The sequence below is a fragment of the Eretmochelys imbricata genome, chromosome 9 (assembly GCF_965152235.1).
Source record: "Eretmochelys imbricata isolate rEreImb1 chromosome 9, rEreImb1.hap1, whole genome shotgun sequence".
NCBI classification, from domain to species: Eukaryota; Metazoa; Chordata; order Testudines; family Cheloniidae; genus Eretmochelys; species Eretmochelys imbricata.
In genome coordinates, this window is record NC_135580.1 from 18,333,463 (window position 1) to 18,356,945 (window position 23,483).

Here is a 23,483-nt window from a genome sequence, read left to right on the forward strand (position 1 = left end):
CTAATGGGATGCAAATAGGAGAAATAATTAAACCTGATTTTCCACAAAGTAATGAATTTACTTTTTCTTTTCATTTCTTTTATCTTTTTTACTTAATATAAAAACGGATGTGTCAGCATCTGCTAGTTTTTTCAGTAACTAATTGCAATAGTGAGCTTGCATGAGGTATTGCATTCAGAGCCTTTTTTTAAAAAAATGTAAGTACACTTAATTTGATGGCATGAGCAAATGAATGGACTCAGAAAAAATTTGCAGAGTTGACTGAATGGCTCAGGAGATTAGTAATAAGATGCAGAGCCTTCCAGCCAAGTTCACCAGGTCAAATCCAGCCCAGTGACTAAAAATCATTACTATCTGACAGCTATTCAATAGTCCGTATGAGAAGAGGTTTTGGTCACAGGGGTCCACAGTTTAAAATAAAATGCACCATTGCAACTTTGTTATCAATCTCAGCAGAATTTTTTTTGGGGGGTGGGGGGCGTGATGGGTGATATTCATCCCTGTGCAGAGAGCCACAAGGGTTAAGTGGTGCATGTGGCCTTGTGTTTGGTCCTCTGCACAAAGGAAAATTTTATCCTGGCTGTCTAGAGAACTTTGACTCCAGGGCTGTCAATCTGGTGTGTTATACAGATATTTCATTGTTAAAATATCTACATGACCCTCTTGTGAAGGGGCAGACTCCTTTTATCAGGTTTTGTAAAATAGTTCATTATTACAAACTGAATGTGCCTTTAGATACACGGGTAAGATTACCACTTGGTCTATGGCAAATCCATGTTTATTCTTGTTAGCAAGGGGGCACCAGTGCAACTACTGTTGTCTCACTCTGTCCTTTTTGAAGTCTCCAGGTTTAAATGGAAGAGTGGTCATGACTAGAGAAGAGTTCACAGAGCAGATGTGTGCAGTGATCAGACCAAGTACTAAAGAAGAATTTGGTGAGATGTTTGATAAGATAGATTTGACCCGAGATGGTATCATTGACTGGGACAAAGTGACCTCTTTCATGCTCTTAGACCTTAATGAGAAGGATGAACGAATGAGATCATCAGTCATTCCCCAGTGGAAGAATCTCCGACTTCTTTCACCCATCCACAAAGATATAATTCAAAAAGTAACTTTTTTGAAAGGCTCTAGCTGTTACCTGACTGTAAGTAGAAATGGATTGCTGGGAGTCTGGGGAGAAAACTTAAAGCTACAGAGAACTCTGCAGGTTACTACAGAAGCTATCAAACTGAAAGATCTCTGGGTGACAACGCTGGTCTCGCTAGCAAATGTAAACAAGGTATAAAACCCCCTTTTTAAAATGTCTGTTAGTACTTGTAAAATATGAAATTGATAACCGCTGAAGTTCTCTGGTTATTCGCCAGACCGGTACAGCATGAGGAATGATGAAGACTATTGCACTTTTGCCAGGTGGTGAATGTCAGCCAAAAGTGCTGGGTGCAAAGTCTGTAGAATCCCTCTTGGCAAATAAGTAAACCAGCACCCAGAAACCAGGGGAAACTAAATGCACCTCCCTGGGTGCCTTTAAGAGGCAAAACTTCCACACATTCAAACACTTAGACTGTGCAGAAACAAGGACATCTTTATTAAGGGAAAGGCACACAGTCATAAGCTTGGGAAAACATAGCAACAAAATAGATGTATAGATAAGGAGTAAAATATCCACCCCTTCCAGTAGCTTTGGCAGTAACTCTGGGTAACTCCCTTGCCACCCAGCTTACACAGTTAAATAAGGAAGTTCCCACTCATGTCATTAGGTCCTGGGGTATCTTCTGTGACCTTCAGAGAGTCAGACACCCCCTCTTTTAAATCTTATTCCAGTCCCGTTCACTCTTATGGCCCACCCCAAAACTGTCATCCTTAGGTCAAGGAGAGTTTGAAAGGGCTCCCTTTACAGGGCCTTAGATCAGCTAGAAAGGGCACTGTTCAAAAGCAGTAGTATTCCCTCCCCATATCTACACCTTGCTGAGAGTTGAACGTGCTTCCTTGTTGCTTTCAACCCATGTTATCCCCAAAACTGAGAGACCATAACTAGTCCTGGTCTATACTACAAACTTATGTTGGTGTAACTACATCATTCAGGGGTATGGAAAATCCACACTCCTGAGCAGTGACACTAGCCAAACTCCTGGTGTAGACAGAGCTTTGCTGATGGGAGGGCTTCTCCCCTTAACATAGCAATTGCCTCTTGGGGAGGTGGAGTACCCATGCTAATGGGAGAAGCTCTCCTGTCAGCACAGATAGCTTCTTTGCTAAGTGCTAGAGTGGCGCAGATGAACTGCTGCAGTGCTGTAAGTGTAGACAAGCCATATATCCCTGAACACTAACAATGGACTAGCCACATACTTTATATTAAATGAAGCTCCATGTGGTTACTTTGTCTAAGAATGATATCCCCTAATAAAGCTTAGCGACATTTGTAAAGTCAGGTGTTAAGAGGATAGCAGCTTCAATGCTCAGATACCGGTAGGATCTGTAAGAGTTTGAAAGTCAGTCACTGGATTTGCATGCGGTACATTCAGATGTGTTTTAACTAGTTACCGTATCTTTACTAGGGCTGGATGAACAATTTACACTTTTCAGAGAAACTGTAACCTTTTGTTCAGTTCCTAAATTGTCAGAACACATTGCAACTTTCTCATTTTTAATCTTTAGTCAAAATGATACATTAGATCATATTTGCAAACAAACCTTGGTTCATAGTTCATTTGCTCAGTTTGTTGCAAGTATTTGATATTAAAAAAATTGAAGCTGTTTTGATTGGACACATCGGTCACTTGATGGGGGCAGATCCCCTGCTACATTCAGCTCCCACTGGTACAACATAATGTGCAACTCTCTCAAGGAGCCAGTTATGGCTCCCTGATTATGTGCCTTGGTCTAAGCACAGGTTAGCACAGGGATATAGGGACCTTATACTGACTGGGAATAGCCTGAATACAGAGTTTTACTGAGAGGAAGTTTCCAGACTTTTGAATCTTCCCTATCCTCGTACATTTTTGCTACCTGCCCTGGCTGGATGAGAGTAACTCTTAGCATCAGGTTTGCATAATCTTAATACTTACAATTTTGAATTTAAAGTTCAATTTTGGAATGAACATTCCTGCCAGCCAGTTTGATTGCTAGAATTCAGAAAGGGAACCTAAAGGAGTTTTAAATGTAGGCTGTAATATTCCAGAAAATAATTGGAGATTCTTTGTTGCAAATTTGTCTTCCTATAATTTTGACTAGTTCATTAAAGATTATATATACAATCTGTTCTATGTTAAAGGATATTTTAACTGCTTAATCTAGCAATGTTGTTCTACCCCTCCCCATCTCCTTCCTCCAGATAGCTATTGCTTTTACGAACAAAGAAATCTGCTTCTATGATCTGAATTCCAAGCAAGGATTGTCTTGTCAGTACAGGCTGCATGGCCTCCAAGGAACAGTGATATGTATGGACTATTGGTATAACCCTCATGATGAAAATGAAGCTATTCTAACATTGGGGGATGTCTCTGGACAGGCAAGTATGGTATAAACAAGACTAAAAGGTTGGCACAGAGAGTTCCCTATTTCTCAGCAGATAACTGTCATTAGTGGCTGAATCATATAATTGTATCATCGTTATACTTTGTCGGATAGTTATGCCATTTTCACCCTGGATTTGTTTGAGTAGTAACAACAGTCTAACAAGGTAGCGACTGATAAAATCAGACAGCCAGCCCATTCTCGAATAAAACACTAAAGTGAATGACCGTATTAAAAAAAAAAAATCCAAGTAGCACACACTGATACTATGCATAGTATTACATATGAAAAGGCAGAATACAGATTATAGCTATGTTACAAAATCATAGTGGTCACAGATAAAAAAGACCTCTCAGGGCATTTAGGCTACCTCCTGCCAGTGTAGAATTATCCCCTACAGTGCATTTTCTACAATTTTGTCCAGCAATGTGATTCCTACCTCCTAGCTTGAAAGATTGAAGCCACAGCTTCACTATTAAGGAGCTTCTCCTACTACTCAGAATAAATTGTCTCAGTTGCATCCCATTACTCAGTCATACACCTTATACTGCACTAAACAATCTGTTTCCAGATTACTCCTGTCAATTACTTTTAGATTTGTCACCCCCTTATTTGTCACATAGCCAAACTATACAGATTTAGCTCTTTTAATCTCTGCTCGTAAGGAAATCCCTGAAGCCTTATTAAAGAAGATAACCATAGCAATGATACTGAAACTCTAATATCTGAAAGTTATGAATTTGTAATAAGGTAGAGAGTTTGTGCTGTATTCAGTTTAGCTACCTTGCTATCAGCAGGGATGGATACCACTTTGTACAAAACCCCAGTTTGAGCAGCCTCAGTCAGTCCTTGACTTAGTCAACAGTGGCTTAAATCACATCAACTGGAGGAAAAAAAGGCACAGTCCATAAACATAATATAAACAAGTCAAATAGCACTTTATCCTCAGGGCTTCTACTTCTATCTTCCTCCCTTGTACTTCCAAATGATTTTAAGTCTTTCAGAGGTAGGTTCTGATTACCAGGCGCTTGACCTTTTCTTGCAGGATTGTCAAACCTGAGAAGGGGCCTGTTAAGCCAATTGGCTGGCAGAAAATTGTTATCCTGTGAAGTCCCAAGTTCATCTACACCCCCCCTTCCCGCCCTGGCCTTTATACTTGGGTTTGCCCTTATTAACTACATCCGGTGGGGGCTTGTTCCTCCATAATTGACATTTCTCCTAGATGAGCAGGTGTGGGGTTGCATTTGCTGTCTGCAGGCAGAGAATGTTCTTAATCTCTTCCTGCCTGCATTTGGTATGGGGTCTGTAGATCACCCCCCTTTTTTTTGTTAAATAAAAGTTCTTTCTTTCTTTCTCAGGTTCAAGCCATTTCCTTTACCACTGCTCTGATCTCTTTGTTTGAACGACCTGCTAGCTCCCCTGAAGGTGAAGAAGCAACTGTGACCATTAATTGGCAGGAGCTGGTCTCTGGGTATCACAAATGCTGCTATACGTTAAAGCACAAACTTCATTATAAAGATTGGGTCAAGCAAGGTACTGAATCTGAACAACAATGAAAGCTTAAAAAAATCCCATGCTGTAATTATATTCGTTACTAAAAGCTGATGGTCTACTTGTGTTTAGAAGCCATTGCTAATTGCATGTCTAGGGAAACTGGTACTGTATCTATAGTAATGAGTATCACTCATGCTGAGAGAATTATTTTTCCCTTGAAGGCTTACTGCTGGACACAGTTCATCTTTGCACCTGAACTCTCATGATGAGCAGAGGGAAGCAGTTGTGGTTACCAGTATCTGTGTAACTGCAGCCTGGTTCTCTTCATAATAACTATTATTTTCATGTCAAGAGGTTTGTGATGGTGTACACAGGCCTATTGGTGCCCCTTGGAAAGGATCCTGAAGCCCTGCCCCAATAGTGTCTCTGGCCAGGCCTTGCAAAATAGTAAACAGCATGAGGCACTGGGGATTAATTTCTGGGCAAGTTCAGAGACAGCACAGGGCGGTGTTACCAGCTAATTTGCTAATTAGGTACAGCTGAGATCATTTTGGCTAAGCTCCTTAAAAGACAGGAGATAATGACATACAGGAGACCAAAAGCCAGGGCAGGGAGTTCTGTGGGAAACATAGGAGCTGCCTTATATGTTGTATGCATTTTGCATGTTTTGAGTTTATGTGGAAAACTACCTGAATTGTATGGTTAAAGACTTTTGTCAACTTGGGGTGCAGTGTGATCCTGGTCCCACTGAAGTCTGTGTCAGTGCTCCCATTGACTTTAATGGAGCTAGCATATCATGTTTGTTGTTAGCTGGGGATAAACTAGAACATCCCAACTCAGGGAGCATGAGGTGTGCTCAAACCTGTGAATTTCTTCTTTTAAAATTCTGCCTTAGTCCTGTTATAGCTTGGTGCTAGGAGTAGGATATTGGACACCCTCTGGACAAGAGAGAGGTATTATCAAATAACTAGTACAATAGCAGCAAGTAGTGCAACAACATTGGTGGTTCTAGGAGCTGCTGCTTTAGAGGTTCACCACCCTGCCCCAATAGGGCTCTGGAAGATTACTTGGCCAAAGACCATGAGGGTGTCTAGGTGACAGTATTGGGCTGAATGGGGGGTATCCTCTGTGACTCACTGGTACAATTCTGGTCAGACCTGTTCCTCCTGAATCCCTACCACAGCTGGGAGCCTGAAGGATGGATTGGGCCTCTTATTAGATCCAGCTCAAGACTCACCCAGTTGGAGATCTATTGGACTCCACTGCACTGGAACAACAAGATGGACATTCTGACATAAATGAGCATAACTCTGGTACTATGGAAGAAGTAGCTTGTATAATAGAACACTATGTCCCAACCAACTGGCTTAACAGGCCCCTTCTCAGGTTTGACAATCCTTCAAGAAGACACCAAGCACCTGGTAATCTGAGGAATCACTGGAGTTGTCAGGGGCATGGCTTCCAGGTGGGTGCCTGGAATCTTCACGAAGATACTTCCAAGGGATCGCTGGCTATGGTTTCTCTAGAGGATCAGACGATGGGGTGAAAGGTATCTGACTCAGTAATTTATTTTTGGTGTGTGGAACCAAGGCAGGTTAGCTGGGGTTTCCTCTAGGAGGCATAGAAATAATAAATATGAGGCCAAAGATCCTTGCAAATATACCTGCTCACTTCTTCTCCTTGTGAGATTTTGATTACAAGGATTCCTTGCCCCTTTCTGTAGATCAAACAGCTGAATGTTTGTATTCATGCACACCAGGCCTCTGTTCATTCCTGAGCAGCTATATGGACCAGACTGTGCAAACCCAGGGAGGTGTATGGGGGCTGCAGCTGTCTGTGCGCCTGTGCAGGAGCTGAAAGGATGGAGGGAGTGGGCAGCTCCTTTGCACTTTTCCCCCAGGGACTCTCCCACGGGGTCAGTCAGAATCTGGCTGTGAGTAATAAAGCACAGTCATGGTGTCTGGCTCTGGTACCTACCCTAAGAAAAGCCAGCATTTTCATTACTTCAAATCAGCTCAGTCATTTCACATTAACATGCAAACATTTCAAAGTGTGTCTTTAAAAATCTAGTAGCCCCAAACGCTGTTTACCCCTAGATGACCCTGTTAGCTGCTGGGACGAGTAGGTGCGCATAGGTACTAACTTCTCCTGGCGCCGGTGGATGCTCACCCCTGACCCCGCCCTGACTCCACCCCCGCCCTGCCCCAATTCCAACCCCTTCCCCAAAGTCCCTTCCCCAACTCTGCCCCCTCCCTCCCCTTTTAGACTCCTTCCCCAAATTCCCGCCCCAACCCCGCCTCTTCCCCTGAGCGTGCCACGTTTACGCGCCTCCTCCTCCCTCCCACAGCTTGTTACGCCGTGAGGAGTGCTGGGAGGAGAAGCGGGGACATGGCGCACTCAGGGGAGGAGGCGGAGGTGAGCTGGGGCAGGGTGGGGCGGGGCAGGGCAGGGAGCTTGGCTGCTGCCAATTTTTCCCCGTGGGTGCTCCAGCCCCTATTGGTGCATGCTATGTTCTGTGTGTTTTACTACAGCTCAGTGCTGATAGGAACACATGCTCTCCTGTAAAGCCCTCCCTTTGCTTCTCCTGCATTCAAGGGTGGGGAACAGTTGCAGTCTCTGCACTGAGCAGGTACATTGCTTACTCCAGGCACCCCAGCATTGGACATCACTCTAATGGAGCAGGGATCAGGCAGAGCCTATTGCCCCACCACTCCTACAACTAGCCATAGAGAGTGGGCTGAGGTGGGGGCAGGGGGGAGGCAGGCTGTACAATGTGCACTCTCCCCCTCTGTAGGACTGACAGTTAGGAACTGTGCCTCCCCCAGGTACAATCTCTTCCTGAGCATCCCTGGGGCAGGTGTGGCTCTGACCTGCTTCCTACTCTGGCCTGAGCCTAACTGCCACAATTGGGCCCGCAGGGAGAGCGAGTGCTTTTTGTTTTTAACTACATAAATTCTGAGAGAAATGTGAAATGTACACCGATCTAAGTAACTGCAAATCAGGCATTTAGGTCTGCTTTTATTGATGTGGGATGCACGAAGCATGCAAGATAGATCAGCGGGGTATTATAATGAATGCCCCTCTAGAGTGCTGCACAAATTCAGCATTTAGGGCAAAGGCAGTAAAGTCATACAACATTCTGATCTAGTTCTAAATGGATCCCATTAAAGGGAGTTTATTGCATTCTGAGCTGTAATATCTCGTTTTCTTACATTGGCAAAGTAAGCAGTTTTGCAGTTTGAGACTTAGAACACCTAGTGGTGTCTAGAAGGACTTTTCGCTCTATCCACACACAGAAATGCATCGTGCGAGGGCACAGATCCTGGCGCTCCATTAAGGAAACCTATTTATCCAGATGGATGTATGGCATGGATTTCCTGATGTGCTCATCTGGGCCATACATGGGGAGACTACACAGTTGGTAGTGCCCAAAAGTACCTTCCAAAAAAGTGTCCCAAAGCAGCTCAGGCTTCTTATTACTAGCCTGTGTCATCTAGTGCAACTCCCAGCACAAGTAAAGAGCTCCTCTACCCTGTCCTACTGAGTGTTAAAACCATACTACTCTTCAGTATGACCTGCGATGGCATCTGAGTGACACCTCCAGGTAATTCTTGGGTTCCTCTTCCTCATCTCTTCTTCATTTCCTGTGCTGAACTATTATGTAGTGCTGCGTTGAACCCAATGTACATGCAGAACTAAATCTTGAGGTGCCTGAGCACCAACAACTCCCATTTTAAGGTGAATAGCTTGCAAAAGCACTTCATAATTCTTCTGGATCAGCTATATGAGATCAATGCAATAAGTAACATTAGTGTTTACTGTTCCATCACCTGACTGACCACTTCTTAGGTCTCTTTGTAATGAACTTGTATTTTCCTTTTTCTGTTGTCAAGCCAGTATACTTGATCTTGTCCTCACTGACAAACTCCAAATAATTTCTCCTCTTTCTCTTTGTTACAACCCCTGAAGGACATACAAACCACCATCAGAAAGATTCTTTGCAACACTTCTTCAAAGCTTCTCATATCTGATGAGTTCAGCTTCTCTTTAAGGTTGCATCTTGGAATCCTTTTTGTAGCCCTTCCTGGAACTACTTTCATTTTACTGAGGCCCCTTTATTATTTTGGCATTCAAAATAGCATAATTAGCTGGTTTTAGTCTTGCTACCTAGGCCTACTGAAGTCAATGGAAAGGCTCCCGTTGGCTTATCCGTCTTTGGATCAAGCCCTTACTAAGGCTTATGGGTGAAATTCACTCTTGTGCAGAAGGCTAGTTCAAGGTCAATGCACTACTTAATTCCTATTTTGAGGATTTAAGTGGTGTGTAGGCCTTGCCTTGGGCCTTGCTTAGGGGGTGAATTTCACTCTATTTGTTGGTTATCATACAATCCCTGGCTAAACAATTTCAGTTCAAAATTCACCCACTTCCTAACTGCTCCCAATCTATGGTACTTTCCCCTGGATTTTGAGTAGCTCATATAATTCTCTTCAAGCGTCAGAATTTTTCATTTCTATTTTTTCTTTTCCAGGAAAAAAAAATCTAAACCCTTCTGGCAGAACCATTCATGGAGCACTGTAATAGAAGTAATTCCATCTTTACAGAAAGGATTTTTCTCTCTTCTCAGATTGGAGATGTATAATTTTGCATTTTGAATGGAGAATATTTCAGATGTGGTACTAAATGACCTTGAAATACTATCAAGGGGAGGTAGCTGGAGGAGGAAATTACACATACTCAAGGGGCTTTAAATAAGTGAGAAGGCCATTGTTACTAACAAGTGGTTCATATATAGAAGGGGAGATGATAGGATACAAGAAGCCTCAATGCAGTGCAATATGGATAGATTCCAGACATACCTGAGTTACTACAAGGACAAAAGAAGTTAAGGGGGGGAGGGGGAAGAGAATAGAGGGAATAAATACAAGCTCAGCATTTCCAAATGATGTTGGAGCCTTGAGACCATGAATGTGTTAAAGTTGAGAGGAAAATAACACAAGAAACAGCATAACTTATAAAGGCAGAGATAGTACCTGAGACCTTGATAAAACACTTTATAGATAGTCAATGTCATTTAGATGTCCTGTACTCTCTGTCCTTTATTTGTCTACCAAGGCTAAAGTTACAGATTTGGGGAGAGAATAGATTGGTAAACTCACAGTACAGGGAAATGGTTTATTCAACGTGTGAGAACTTCAGATAAAAGGCAAATATATATAGGGGTTTTTTTAGTTTTTTTTTTTAAAGATGGGATTTAATCAACTTACATGAAGACTTGAAAGAATAGTGATAAGTTTTCTTGTCTACCGTCATTCATAAAAAAGGGCTATAGTTCACTGAGAAGGATGAAAATACTGCAGCAAAATGATACTTTCTGAAAATAACTGGAAGTAATTTTGTGGCAATACAAACAGTGTTACTATGGAACAGGAGGTGTTATAGAGAGGGGAAAACAAAGTCTAGGGTCCCCATTCCACAGTCCTAATGCAGGCAAACCCTCATTGAAGTCCATGGAATTTTTGACAGTACACTTGTGCACAAGGAGGTAGATTTTCAAAAGCACAAGTAACAGTTAGGTACCTAACTCCCAAGGACTCTCAGTGTGATGTAGGTGCCCAACTGCCATTTGTGCACTGGAAAATCTCCTCTTTGGTCTCAAAAACGTGCATGAGGGAGGAAAGGTGAAAGACGTTACATGCTTTCTTGATGGGAAGGAATATTTTGGGCTTGTTGAGGTTCCTGTTGAACAAAACATAATGAAAATTTACTCAGAGTATTCAAAATCTGTTGGTAAATACAATGGTGAGAAGGGGCATGGTTGAATTGCAAAAATGTTAGGAAATATTTTAGTGAGAAAGGCAGTAATGGTAGATCCAGGAAAGGAGTGGGTGTGCCTTTCCCCACTTCCCAGATGGGAGCAAAATGGCAGGAATCCAGCATAAACTGAGTCATGGGAGCTGGATGAAGGGGAAAGCTGCTCCAAGGAAGGCTCCATCTTGCCACAAAGCCCCTTTGTAACATGGAGCGTAGCACTGTGTGGCCACAGAGTGTGGCCTGGGACATGAGTTGTGAAATGCTTGCTCAGCATGGCACATTCCCCTTGCAGAACAGTGATTCTTACCCTAAAAAAATCCATCTGAACAAGCACTAACTCCCTCTTCCTGGCTTTTGCAGAACACACATGAACTGTAGTTGCCTGGGGGAGCAGGACAGCAAATCACAGTGTGGCTTGTTGCCATTGCTGAAAGGACAAAACAGAGGGGCTTAGACTTAGGAAACTGCATATGATCTGAGATTCACAAGGCGTTAAGTGCAATTCCAGAGGATCTTTGACTCCTCTTAAACTTGCTGGTCCCATGGGATCGTGCACTTTGCTGGCTGTTCTACAAAAGCTACTGGACCCTGGAGAGCCACGTGACACTATTTGCAAAGATGAACACTTATTACAACAAAAGGGATTCCTTAGTCAAAGGTGCATCAATGAGAATGGAAAGTAGAGGTAGCTGTGGGTCCACTTTCTGTCAGTTATAATTTGTGATACTGCCTCTATTGTGGGGCTGTATTCTGCATTTGCAAGGACTTGCTGATCTAATTAGGTCTTTTAATAGGTCACTAATTTTTCTGATAATATCAGAGGGTAATGTTAGGATTGTCCATGTTTGTGAATGGAATAAAATTGTTCATCACGCTTATTGGAAGAACACTTTGGGGTCAGATCCTTACCTGGTGTAAAATAGTGTAATTCCAAATGAAATCAATAGAGCTATGCTAACTTATAGCACCCGAGTATCTGGACATAGAGAATATTTCCAAGGACAAAGCTACTCGTTGCAAAACATTTGGAAATAAAATTACTTTTTTTCAATGCAGATTCAGATATTTTCATGGCCATATTTTGATTGTTTCCACTCCCTAACCTATGTTTGACACTAAGAAGTCCTTTCTGTCTCAGTCTGCCCCTTTTTCTCCTTCTCCATGCAGATAAGCATTTGAATTTGCTACATACTTTGATGTTATGGAAGTTCCTTTAACCTCACCTTTTAGTCAGACATTCTTCAAGGAGCTTGACTTACAATACAATTTAGTCAGAAACGAGTTTGTTTTTGTAACAAACTGTGCAAATCACCGAGCTCCTGAAACATACAACATTTTATTCCTGCAAAAGTCACTTATAACCTCCAGATTCAAGTCCTAGGGCAACACTCTGAGTTTAAGATTTCCAATTTGTCTTTCCTGATGGACTGCAGAGCAAGAATTGTAACAGTATTTGAATGTAAAGTGGAAATATAACAAAGTAATTTCCCAGATATTTGCACTTTTTGATCACACAGTAATTAGACTGTAGCATTGCCATGTATTTGTGTAGGAATAATTGTTGTATAATGTGGACTTTAGATTTCAGTATCGCTTTACTGAATAAAGAATAACTAGCTTAGTAACATGGGGTCATATTATGTCACCAGTTTTATATCCAAGCTCCTCAGGGATTAGAAACCAATGGCAAAGCTCTGTAGTTCAGAAGGGATTACTGCAAGGAGAGTTAGCTGTTACCAGTATATAGGATATGGTATGTATGGTTCATTAAGTCTCTATACCAAAAATGTAAATGAGACTTCATTGTATCAGCAAAGCAGTGTGATGTATTTTTACCATGCTTCTGTTAGATTTCTTGCTTGTCCAATTACAAAGTATTGAACGCCCTCTAATACCACTGAACTTCATGAGAGATGAAGCCATTGAGCACTTTATTTTGTATGTCCACACTGTATATTGTATGTCCTTGACATCTAGGGACTCATCCCTGAATTGTGCTGAGAACTCTGGCCACAATCCAGCAAAGCACTTACGTGTGTGAGCAGTCCTGGATCAGGTCCAGAGTGCTCAGCACCTTGCAGGATTGAGCCGTGTGGGCCTGATCCAAACCCCTTTGAAGTCAAGGTTAGTTTTCTCCCTGACAACAATTGTTTTTTAAAATTAGGCTTAGATTTAATATACCTTGTTCTTTATGAAACTAGCTCTGATTGGATTATATTAAAAGAAATCAATTCAAGGCTTCTCTCTTTCTTTTCTCACCCATTAGTTGCATACAGCTCTTCTTTTGATGCCTTTATTTCCAGTACAACTAGTAACGTTAACACATTGGTGCTGGCTTGGAGAGAAAAATTAAAGCCTCGTCTTAAAACTACATCCTTTGACATTGCCCGGGGAATTAATGCTTTTGACTTCCACTCTCGACTCAACTTAATCGGTATGTTTTTAAAAACTGACTAATTTATGTTCTATAGTAAAACCTAAGGGGCTAAGAAAACTGTATTCTGTATGTGTACATATATAGGCATTTTCTTCCTTTGTATGCATTCTGCCTGCAAAAGTGAAAGACCGAGTCCTAGTGTTTTATATTTATGTGATGATGTTTTATATTTCTGGCTTATGAAGTGGAAGACAAATTAGCTGGGGGGAAGGGCATGAGAGAAATTTCTGCTCAAAAAGTGCAAGTTTAGGGAAGTTCTGAGTAACTGCAGATGCGATTACAATGGAAACTGTTCTGCATTATTAATTATTGCAGTCACTACCGTTCTCACATATTCACTGGTAACATAAACAAACACATTCTCATTTAGCAAAGTCATTATCACTGTGTATTTCAGAGAGATGGCAGTTTCTTTACTATTAATTGAAATAAAATCCCCTTTCAAGAGTACTTTTGGTTTTAATGTATTTTGCTTTGTGATTGTGAACAGCTACTGCTGGCATCAATCACCGAGTTTGCCTCTGGAACCCCTACGTCACCTCGAAACCTGCTGGAGTTCTTCAAGGCCATTCAGCCAGTGTAATAGCTGTTCAGTTCATTACTGAACGAAAACAGCTTTTCAGCTTCTCGGAGGACAAGGTAAATATAGAAACTGCCTACAGGGCCTGATCTGCAATCCCTGCATTGACAAACAGAACTGGATCCACAGGGCCAGATTTTCAGGTGTTGAGCACACACAAGAGGAGCATTTTCAGAAATGTGCCAGCAGCTCCCATTGTGACATGATTAAATTTTCAAAAAAGTTCCATACCCAACATATGAGAATCTGGCCATTTATCTTGGTGCCTAATTGAGAGCTGAGGTCTTCTGGAAATATGACCCCAGTTGTGGATGCGAAACTTTCTTGAAAATATGGTCCATAGTGTGTCCTAGTGCTGGTCTCCACTAGAAAATTAGGTCGAACCAGCCATGTCACTGAGGGGTGTGAAAAACTCACACTCCTGAGTGAGGTAGTTAAGCTGATCTAAGCCCCTATGTAGACAGCACTAGGTCAAAGGCTGAATTCTTATGTCAACCTAGCTACTACCTCTGAGGGAGGTGGATTACCTATGCCAATGGGAGGTAGTGTCTATGCTCTCAGGAAGCTCTCAGCAATCGCCTTACCCATCAGTGTAAGGAGTGTCCACGCTAAAGTAAAGTAAAGTAGTGTCCATAGCTGCAGCTGTGCCGCTGTAGTGTTTTAAATGTCGACAGGCCTTAGTTTATTTTCACACTCAACATTTCTCTAATGCTAATTTGAGACTGTGATCCAGGTTTGTCATTATAAAGGCAAGAAAGGACTTGCTGATCAAAACCTGAGCAGAACAAGTGAGGCCAGCACCAATATTAAACACCACTGTATGTCTTTCAATTGCAGTGTTAACATTGTGTTTTCTCTTTAATTGCTAAACCATTATGCTAAACCCAGAGCAGTGCATGCTGTTCTTGGCATTAGTATGAATCTATTTCACTCTGATGAATGCATGGTAATCTGAGTCTCTATGTCTATATAATAAACAAAAAGCCCCCTCTGCTACAAAGAGCACTCTCTGATTTACTGCCAGAAGAAACCACAACAAACTTTTTCCATCCGATGTTATGTGGGATGAGAGGGATGCAAAGAGGTAACATTCACCATTTTAAAAGGCGGAATTTTGACAGCACAAGAGAAATTCTGAGTCACTGATTGCACCATGTGTTGTAATGGATAAGTCATGGAGATAGAGTGGGCTTGTTTTAAACCAGCACAAAGTCACATGTTTTAACACTTTTAATCAATGTATGGCTTGTGAATTGAGCTGTGTTCACAGACCTGGAGACAGAAGCCCCATATCCATAGAACAGATTCAGTATGGGAATACTCAGGATTCCAACTAGGATTTACCAGACTGGGTTAAGATGGCAGCTATCGCTCCATGGCTACTCATTCTCTCCCCAGTGGACTTGTTTCTTGCTTGTCTCTGTATAATCTACTTGATGCTTTTGCCTACCCACTCTCCGGTAGTGTTCTGGGATTTGCCACACTGCTGTGACCACATTTAAATAACTGGGTCACCCAATGCTTGGGATTCTTTAAATAGATGAGAACTGGTGTATGCAGAGACCTGTAGGCTCATTGAGTTTGGATGTACTTCTAATGACTATAGCTCTGGAGAGGGGCTTTAACTTAGCACATTTGTAAGTCTTTGCTTCTGGTGAGAAACCTGGTGTAAAAAAAAAGCCAGGTTAGTGAGGCACACCAAGGGAAGTGCATTGGCAATGCTGTTTGAAGAAGCTTGCATAGCAACTACTTCTCTGCATCCACTTGCTGATATATTGCAGCTTTATGCTTTCAAGAAAGCTAAAAAATAGCTCCCTTTTATCCTCCTCCAGAACGGGCCATCTCTTATTCGCTATAGCTGTTGTATATTTATAACGAGCCTTTACAGTCTACCAAGTAAATAATGGCATAAAAATTACCTTTTTATTTATACACACAACAGACCATAACATTTGCCACTAAGCTGTTAGTCTCTTGTGTCAACACTCATACCATTCTATGAGAGAGATTTTTATTGTAACTTTTACTAACCTGCCTTAGTGGATCCAAAGCTCATATATATCACTTCTAACTCCCTGGGGACACTAGTAAAATATAGGCACAACAAGGTTGATGTTTCAACCTTGTTCTGACTATTCTGACTCACTAATTGTTTTTCTAAGGGTAACTGCCAGAGGCTTTTAGATTCTCTTCTCAACTGCACCCATATAAACCAGGAAACCAGTGGAGTTACAGTGATGTAAAACCTTGAACAAGTCACTTCACCGCTGTTTCCACTCCCCCCTTTCTCTGTCTTGTCTGTCTAGACTGAAAACTCCTCAGCACAGAGGTTTTCTTATGTGTTTGTACAATGGCTGGCACAATAGGGTCCTGACCTTGGTTATAATACAACTAACAATAAAACAAAATACTCACTGATAGCCTTTTGTAAAATAAACTGAACAAAGATGGCCTCTTTCATCTTGTATTTGGTGGTAGATGTTAATCAGGCAAATGAAGCAAGCCAGAGCTATCACTGCAATAACTAATGACTGCAATGCATTCTGAAACAAAACAAAAAAAGCAGATAATGTGTGATTTCTTCATCATTATGTGCACAGGTGTTAAGGCTCTGGGATATTCAGCATCAGCTGTGCATCCAGAGGATTGTGGGCTCATTTCCAAAGAGTCTGGACTTCCAATCCACCCTTTATTTTAATGACGCTCACGGACGGCTTTTTATCTCATTTAATAACCAGCTGATGTTATTGGAAATGAAGCAGGAAACCGGCAGAAAGGTCACAAGTCATGGGAAAGCAGTTACTTGTGTTCTTTACAATTCAGTTTTTAAGCAGGTAAATGGGGGAGAAATAAAGAACCTTTCTGCATTTTCGTGATAAGGGACTTGAAAATGTGTATTACTACAAGGTGATTTTCTTAATTTGATTTCAGAAGGTTACATTAGAGATGGAGAGACCATTTACTTTGGAAAGAAAATTATCTCATACTAAAGCATGCTAATTACAGTCTTTGTTTGACTTTCCTGCAAAGGACTGTGGGTATTCTAGTATCCCAACAGTTTAATTGAACTAGTAAACTACCTGCTTTCTTTAAACCTTCTATCACATTTGAAAAGTGGTTTGGTTTCCAATAAAGGTTCAGTGTTAAAAAGTGATATCAGATATCAGGATACCCAACATTTCTAAGAAACACAGATGATAAAAATAAAACCACTATTGTGAGATGGTCTAGGGTTATCTCTGATGTAGGTTAGTCCTGGTATGACTGCCAATTGCAAATGAACTTGATTATAAAATTCTTCTTTATAGCCACCTTGCAGTATCTCTGAGGATAGTTCTGAAATATGCATGAATTGTAATTAGTGAAGATTCATTTTCGCTAGAAAATTTTACACAAGTAGCTTACAGTGGCAGACCTGGATGTATTCATAATAAAATGATTCAGTTAAATGTAATACCACTTGGTATGCAGTGAGAGTGTTGTTTGTCTTCACAGTACTTTAATGATGCACTGCAGTCTTTGGTATCAGAGCACTACCTGCATCTCAATGAAGAGCCACAGTTACTATACAGGGAAATGTCTCTGTGATAGATTTTCCTGAGCTCTGCCCAGCCAGCCCCTTTTATCTATAGATTGAGATTCAGCTAAGGCAAACCTCAGAGTATATAGTGGTCTGATATGGGGTATCAACAGATCATCATGGTTTTTGGTGGTGATTTGTTTGGTACAAATGAGCATTTAAAGCATGGTAGCAGTAGCCTGACTGATTAAAAGAAAAAGAAAAAAACCCAGCTTTCCTGCATGCTGTCAAAGAAACAACCATGCTGTAAATTAAACAACAAAAAACATCCCACTTTGATGGAACAGACCCTAAATTTACATTAAAAATAAGTGTTTCCATTTGTTCAAGCTTTAGAAACCCACCCGTCTAAGGGAATGTAGTTTATTATATTATCACTAGGGGACTATTGCTGTATTCCTCTTCCGCTGAAAGCTTGTGTGTTTAGGAAAAGCCCCTTTACATACAATTACTTTTTAAAATGCCACTCATGGGACCAAAGTTGGTTGCAAAATCATTGTATTTTATGCCAGTCTAATTCAGCTGAATTGGATAACTTAGGGAGCACTTTAATTTTTTCATTGCAAAATATGGAGAGTATTTAGATCAGCAAGACTAGTTTATGAGATGGGTACTGGAGAGTTCCTTCCAGGCACTAGGAGTTAAAGTGAAGCAGGATAACCACTTATGGCCTGACTCTGTGATCTGTAGTATGGAAGTGGACTGTGGCGCAGGTCTGAAGCCCTGCTGAAGTCAGTGGGGCTTCATGTGGATTCAGCAGTATACTAGGCACAGTGAATTGCAGGATTGAGATTTTAAGGTAGTGGGAGCCCCCGTCACACTTTCTTGTGCTGTAATCCATTTAGATCTCACAAGCCAAACATGACTGGACTGGGTCAGCAGAATTTGGCTGGGCAAGGAAGGAATAGTCTCAGTTGATGGTCCTTGAACCAGTACTGAAGCAATACCTCAGACTGGAGTTAGGGTGAAATGTGCTGCAAAAGATGCTTTGCTTTAAGATGTGAAACTGATGTCCTGACCTCTTGTAATCACTGGAGAGCTTGTGGTGCTTTTTGAAAGAGTAGGATTTTTAGGCTGGGTGTCCAGGCCAGATTCCAATTCTGTTCATTGCATTCTGCCTACCTAAATCCCTCTTGCATTTCCACTTGGCTGATATATTCTTCATTTCATTCATTAAACAGTTGTGCATTGTGGCTGTGTGTTGTTAAAGAGGGGACAAGTTTTTACCCTTGAGGTAGCTGCATTTCATTGAGGAATGATGGGATCCCTGTATGTTTAAGTTTCCAAAACCATTTAGGACATGGTAAAATATTGTAATATAGTTTTTTATTATTAATAAAAATACTGATTAGCCCAGGCCCTAGCAGAGCTTGTGTCCCATGACATTGCTAGAGTGGCTGATGAGACTACCAGCTGCACTGGCTCTGGTGAAAAGGAGTGCCTTGGAATTCTCTGTGTACTAGGCATTGAGCAAGGCAGGGAATCAGAAGTGGGGGCGAGGGGAGCAGCGGGTCAGAGAGAGAGAGAGAGAGGAGGCATTAGAAAAGGATAGATAGAAAGGGAAGAAAGGTAAGCAGCAGGATACAGACCCTGGACTTCAGGAAAGCAGACTTCGACTCCCTCAGGGAACGGATGGGTAGGATCCCCTGGGGGACTAACATGAAGGGGAAAGGAGTCCAGGAGAGCTGGCTGTATTTCAAAGAATCCCTGTTGAGGTTACAGGGACAAACCATCCCGATGAGTCGAAAGAATAGTAAATATGGCAGGCGACCAGCTTGGCTTAACGGTGAAATCCTAGCGGATCTTAAACATAAAAAAGAAGCTTACAAGAAGTGGAAGGTTGGACATATGACCAGGGAAGAGTATAAAAATATTGCTCGGGCATGTAGGAATGAAATCAGGAGGGCCAAATCGCACCTGGAGCTGCAGCTAGCAAGAGATGTCAAGAGTAACAAGAAGGGTTTCTTCAGGTATGTTGGCAACAAGAAGAAAGCCAAGGAAAGTGTGGGCCACTTACTGAATGAGGGAGGCAACCTAGTGACAGAGGATGTGGAAAAAGCTAATGTACTCAATGCTTTTTTTGCCTCTGTCTTCACTAACAAGGTCAGCTCCCAGACTGCTGCGCTGGGCATCACAACATGGGGAGTAGATGGCCAGCCCTCTGTGGAGAAAGAGGTGGTTAGGGACTATTTAGAAAAGCTGGACGTGCACAAGTCCATGGGGCCGGACGAGTTGCCTCCGAGAGTGCTAAAGGAATTGGCAGCTGTGATTGCAGAGCCATTGGCCATTATCTTTGAAAACTCGTGGCGAACGGAGGAATTCCCAGATGACTGGAAAAAGGTTAATGTAGTGCCAATCTTTAAAAAAGGGAAGAAGGAGGATCCTGGGAACTACAGGCCAGTCAGCCTCACCTTAGTCCCCGGAAAAATCATGGAGCAGGTCCTCAAAGAATCAATCCTGAAGCACTTACATGAGAAGAAAGTGATCAGGAGCAGTCAGCATGGATTCACCAAGGGAAGGTCATGCCTGACTAATCTAATCGCCTTCTATGATGAGATTACTGGTTCTGTGGATGAAGGGAAAGCAGTGGATGTATTGTTTCTTGACTTTAGCAAAGCTTTTGACACAGTCTCCCACAGTATTCTTGTCAGGAAGTTAAAGAAGTATGGGCTGGATGAATGCACTATAAGGTGGGTAGAAAGTTGGCTAGATTGTCGGGCTCAGCGGGTAGTGATCAATGGCTCCATGTCTAGTTGGCAGCCAGTGTCAAGTGGAGTGCCCCAGGGGTCGGTCCTGGGGCCGGTTTTGTTCAATATCTTCATAAATGATCTGGAGGATGGTGTGGATTGCACTCTCAGCAAATTTGCGGATGATACTAAACTAGGAGGAGTGGTAGATACGCTGGAGGGCAGGGATAGGATACAGAGGGACGTAGACAAATTGGAGGATTGGGCCAAAAGAAATCTGATGAGGTTCAATAAGGATAAGTGCAGGGTCCTGCACTTAGGACGGAAGAACCCAATGCACAGCTACAGACTAGGGACCGAATGGCTAGGCAGCAATTCTGCGAAAAGGACCTAGGGGTGACAGTGGATGAGAAGGTGGATATGAGTCAGCAGTATGCCCTTGTTGCCAAGAAGGCCAATGGCATTTTGGGATGTATAAGTAGGGGCATAGCGAGCAGATCGAGGGACGTGATCGTTCCCCTCTATTCGACATTGGTGAGGCCTCATCTGGAGTACTGTGTCCAGTTTTGGGCCCCACACTACAAGAAGGATGTGGAAAAATTGGAGAGAGTCCAGCGAAGGGCAACAAAAATGATTAGGGGTCTGGAACACATGAGTTATGAGGAGAGGCTGAGGGAACTGGGATTGTTTAGTCTGCAGAAGAGAAGAATGAGGGGGGATTTGATAGCTGCTTTCAACTACCTGAGAGGTGGTTCCAGAGAGGATGGTTCTAGACTATTCTCAGTGGTAGAAGAGGACAGGACAAGGAGTAATGGTCTCAAGTTGCAGTGGGGGAGGTTTAGGTTGGATATTAGGAAAAACTTTTTCTCTAAGAAGGTGGTGAAACACTGGAATGCGTTACCCAGGGAGGTGGTAGAATCTCCTTCCTTAGAAGTTTTTAAGGTCAGGCTTGACAAAGCCCTGGCTGGAATGATTTAGTTGGGGATTGGTCCTGCTTTGAGCAAGGGGTTGGACTAGATGACCTCCTGAGGTCCCTTCCAACCCTGATATTCTATGATTCTGTGAGTTAGAAACTGGCAGAAGAATTCAAGAAGAGAAAGGCATGGCCAGAAAAGATGGGAGGAGTGAAATAATGAAAAGTAAGGTTCCATGAGAAAAGGAAGGCGGAGGAAGAGAAAAATCTCTGTTCTAACAAAGGGCTTTGTGAAGGACTTCAGTCGTCTTTGTATTTCCCTGTTGAAGACCACAGTTGCTGGGCCCAGCTGCTAAACAAGTCACAGTGATATGTATCGACCACCTAGCCTTAGGGTGCATGTTTTTCAAAGAAGCAGTATGGGATGCTGGAGGCTGTGCTAATGAGCAGCACATGTTTTCAGTGACGTTATTAATTTTAAAGGCTTCTGTGAGCCATGAGAAAGGGAGACAGAAGAGAAGGGAGGTACATTCCTTTAAGATGCAGGCATTCTGGAAAGCTGATGTCTAAGAGATAAAAGTGTGGCTCATATGTACACTCACTTCAGGAATGGTAATAATACTTGATACATCATAGTTTTGGAGCACAGAACCACCCTTAATCCTCATAACAACCCTCTGAGGTAGGTAATCTACTTTCCCTCTAAGTGTATCTAATTCCAAAATACTTATTACAAATTAAATACCAATAGCATAGACAGAGTGATGCAAAATGGTATATGCCAACCAGAAAGGGGGAGCAGTGTGGTTTAATTGGCTGGGTCACCGGTCTGGAACTCAGGCAGGTATATGTTCTGGTCCTAGTTCTGCCATGAACCTGCTGAGAGATCTTGAGCAAGTTTGTGTTTCTGTTGTAGAGCTTGTCTACACAACAAGTTACTGTGCAGTAAGCCAGGGTGTGAATCTACAATGCACCAGATTGTCCTGCAGTGACATTCTGTCTGGATGCTGCTATAATGCAGTGACAGTCCCAGAGGATGCTTTCAAAAAGTGGTAGTAAAGAGTCATTTGGAACAGTGAGAGAGAGCACAGCATGAGAGCGACTCCTGGTGGTTAGAGCTCTCACCTAGGATCCAGTTTCCCTGCTCCATTGTCTCTTTAATTATTTAACCAGAGTCCAACATCTTCAACAAGAGAGACTAAGGGAGCTCCACATCAGACTATGCCATATCCCAATGGTTAGAGTGCTCACCAGAGAGATGGTAGATCCTAGTTCAAATCCCTTTGCCCCCTGGGTGGAAGGGGGACTTGACCCAGGGTTCCCCCACATCCCAGGGGAATACCCTAACCAGTAGGTTAAAATTATGATGGAATTCTTCCTCCTGCTTCTCACATCTTGCTAAAATGGCTTAGGCACCTAACTCCAAAAAAGGGTTGCCAGCTGTGACTCGCAAGCACAGCTAGGTACCTCCCTGCAGCCTGGACTTAAGTACCTATCTCCATGAGAGGGGTGGCACTTAGCATGCACCACTCTGGTTGGCGTCTTCCATTGATTAGCTTAGGCAGCTCTCTGCTTAGTATGCTGGCTTTAGTTCATTGCAGACTACGACGCCTATGTCTTCTCCTTCATTGTATAGGAGCTTAGGCACCTAACACAGTATTTGTGGATTGCAGTGATTTTCCAGGGACTCAATGTCACAACAACTAACTCCTTTTGTGCATTCAGGTTTTAATCTCTCTGTGTCTCAGTTCCCCATCTGTAAAATGGGGATAATATCACAGCCCCACCTCTCAGGGGTGTTGGAAGGATAAATGTTACAGATTGTGAGATGCCTGGATATTATAATAATGCGGGCCATATAAAGTACCTTAGATAGAGCACAAGATTGGGAAACTTGGGATTCCTCAGTTCTAACCCTAGCCCTGCTATTGCCTGGCTCTGTAATCTTGTCACAGTGCCTTAGTCCTCAAGCAGTTTCTACTGAACTCCTTAAACTCAATAGGTCTAACAACACTCACGGATGCATGGTCATACTGATATAGAAATAAACACTTTTTGCCTGAGAATACATCTGAGGCCTGCATTCATGCTATGATTTCATAGTCTTATGTCGTGTATTATTTTAACACCTATATGCAGAGAAGTAGCCAAAAAAGTTGAGTGTGCTTAGTAATTACTAGCATATCTAGCAAAACCTGTCAGTTCTGTTATTGGTAGCTCAATACATGACATTTCCCTGAGATCAAGATCAAGTGGCCGGCCTGTGCATCAGTATTTGGCTAGGTATTTATAGTCTGCTAATTACTTAAAATAAATAAAATTAATTGGAGACGGACTAAACCCAAAGCCTTTAGTCCAAAGCACCTTGTGCTTTTGGAAGAGCTAGGAAATGGGGGCATCAAATTCAAATCACTGGATTTAAACCCATCTATACCGTTCTGGTTCTGGTTCTTAAACTGGCCAGC

The 23,483-nt window shown here is 42.2% G+C and overlaps 1 protein-coding gene across 1 annotated transcript in view; it reads left to right on the forward strand.

Moving 5' to 3' along the window:
- WDR49 (WD repeat domain 49) overlaps positions 1-23,483 on the forward strand; it is a 67,335-nt gene that overhangs the window by 18,062 nt on the left and 25,790 nt on the right. Inside the window, exons 2-7 of the mRNA XM_077826864.1 lie at positions 842-1,282; positions 3,335-3,511; positions 4,875-5,049; positions 13,088-13,255; positions 13,749-13,897; positions 16,439-16,672. Of these exons, the coding sequence (XP_077682990.1) occupies positions 842-1,282; positions 3,335-3,511; positions 4,875-5,049; positions 13,088-13,255; positions 13,749-13,897; positions 16,439-16,672 (1,344 nt within the window). The remainder of the gene's footprint in view (positions 1-841; positions 1,283-3,334; positions 3,512-4,874; positions 5,050-13,087; positions 13,256-13,748; positions 13,898-16,438; positions 16,673-23,483) is intronic.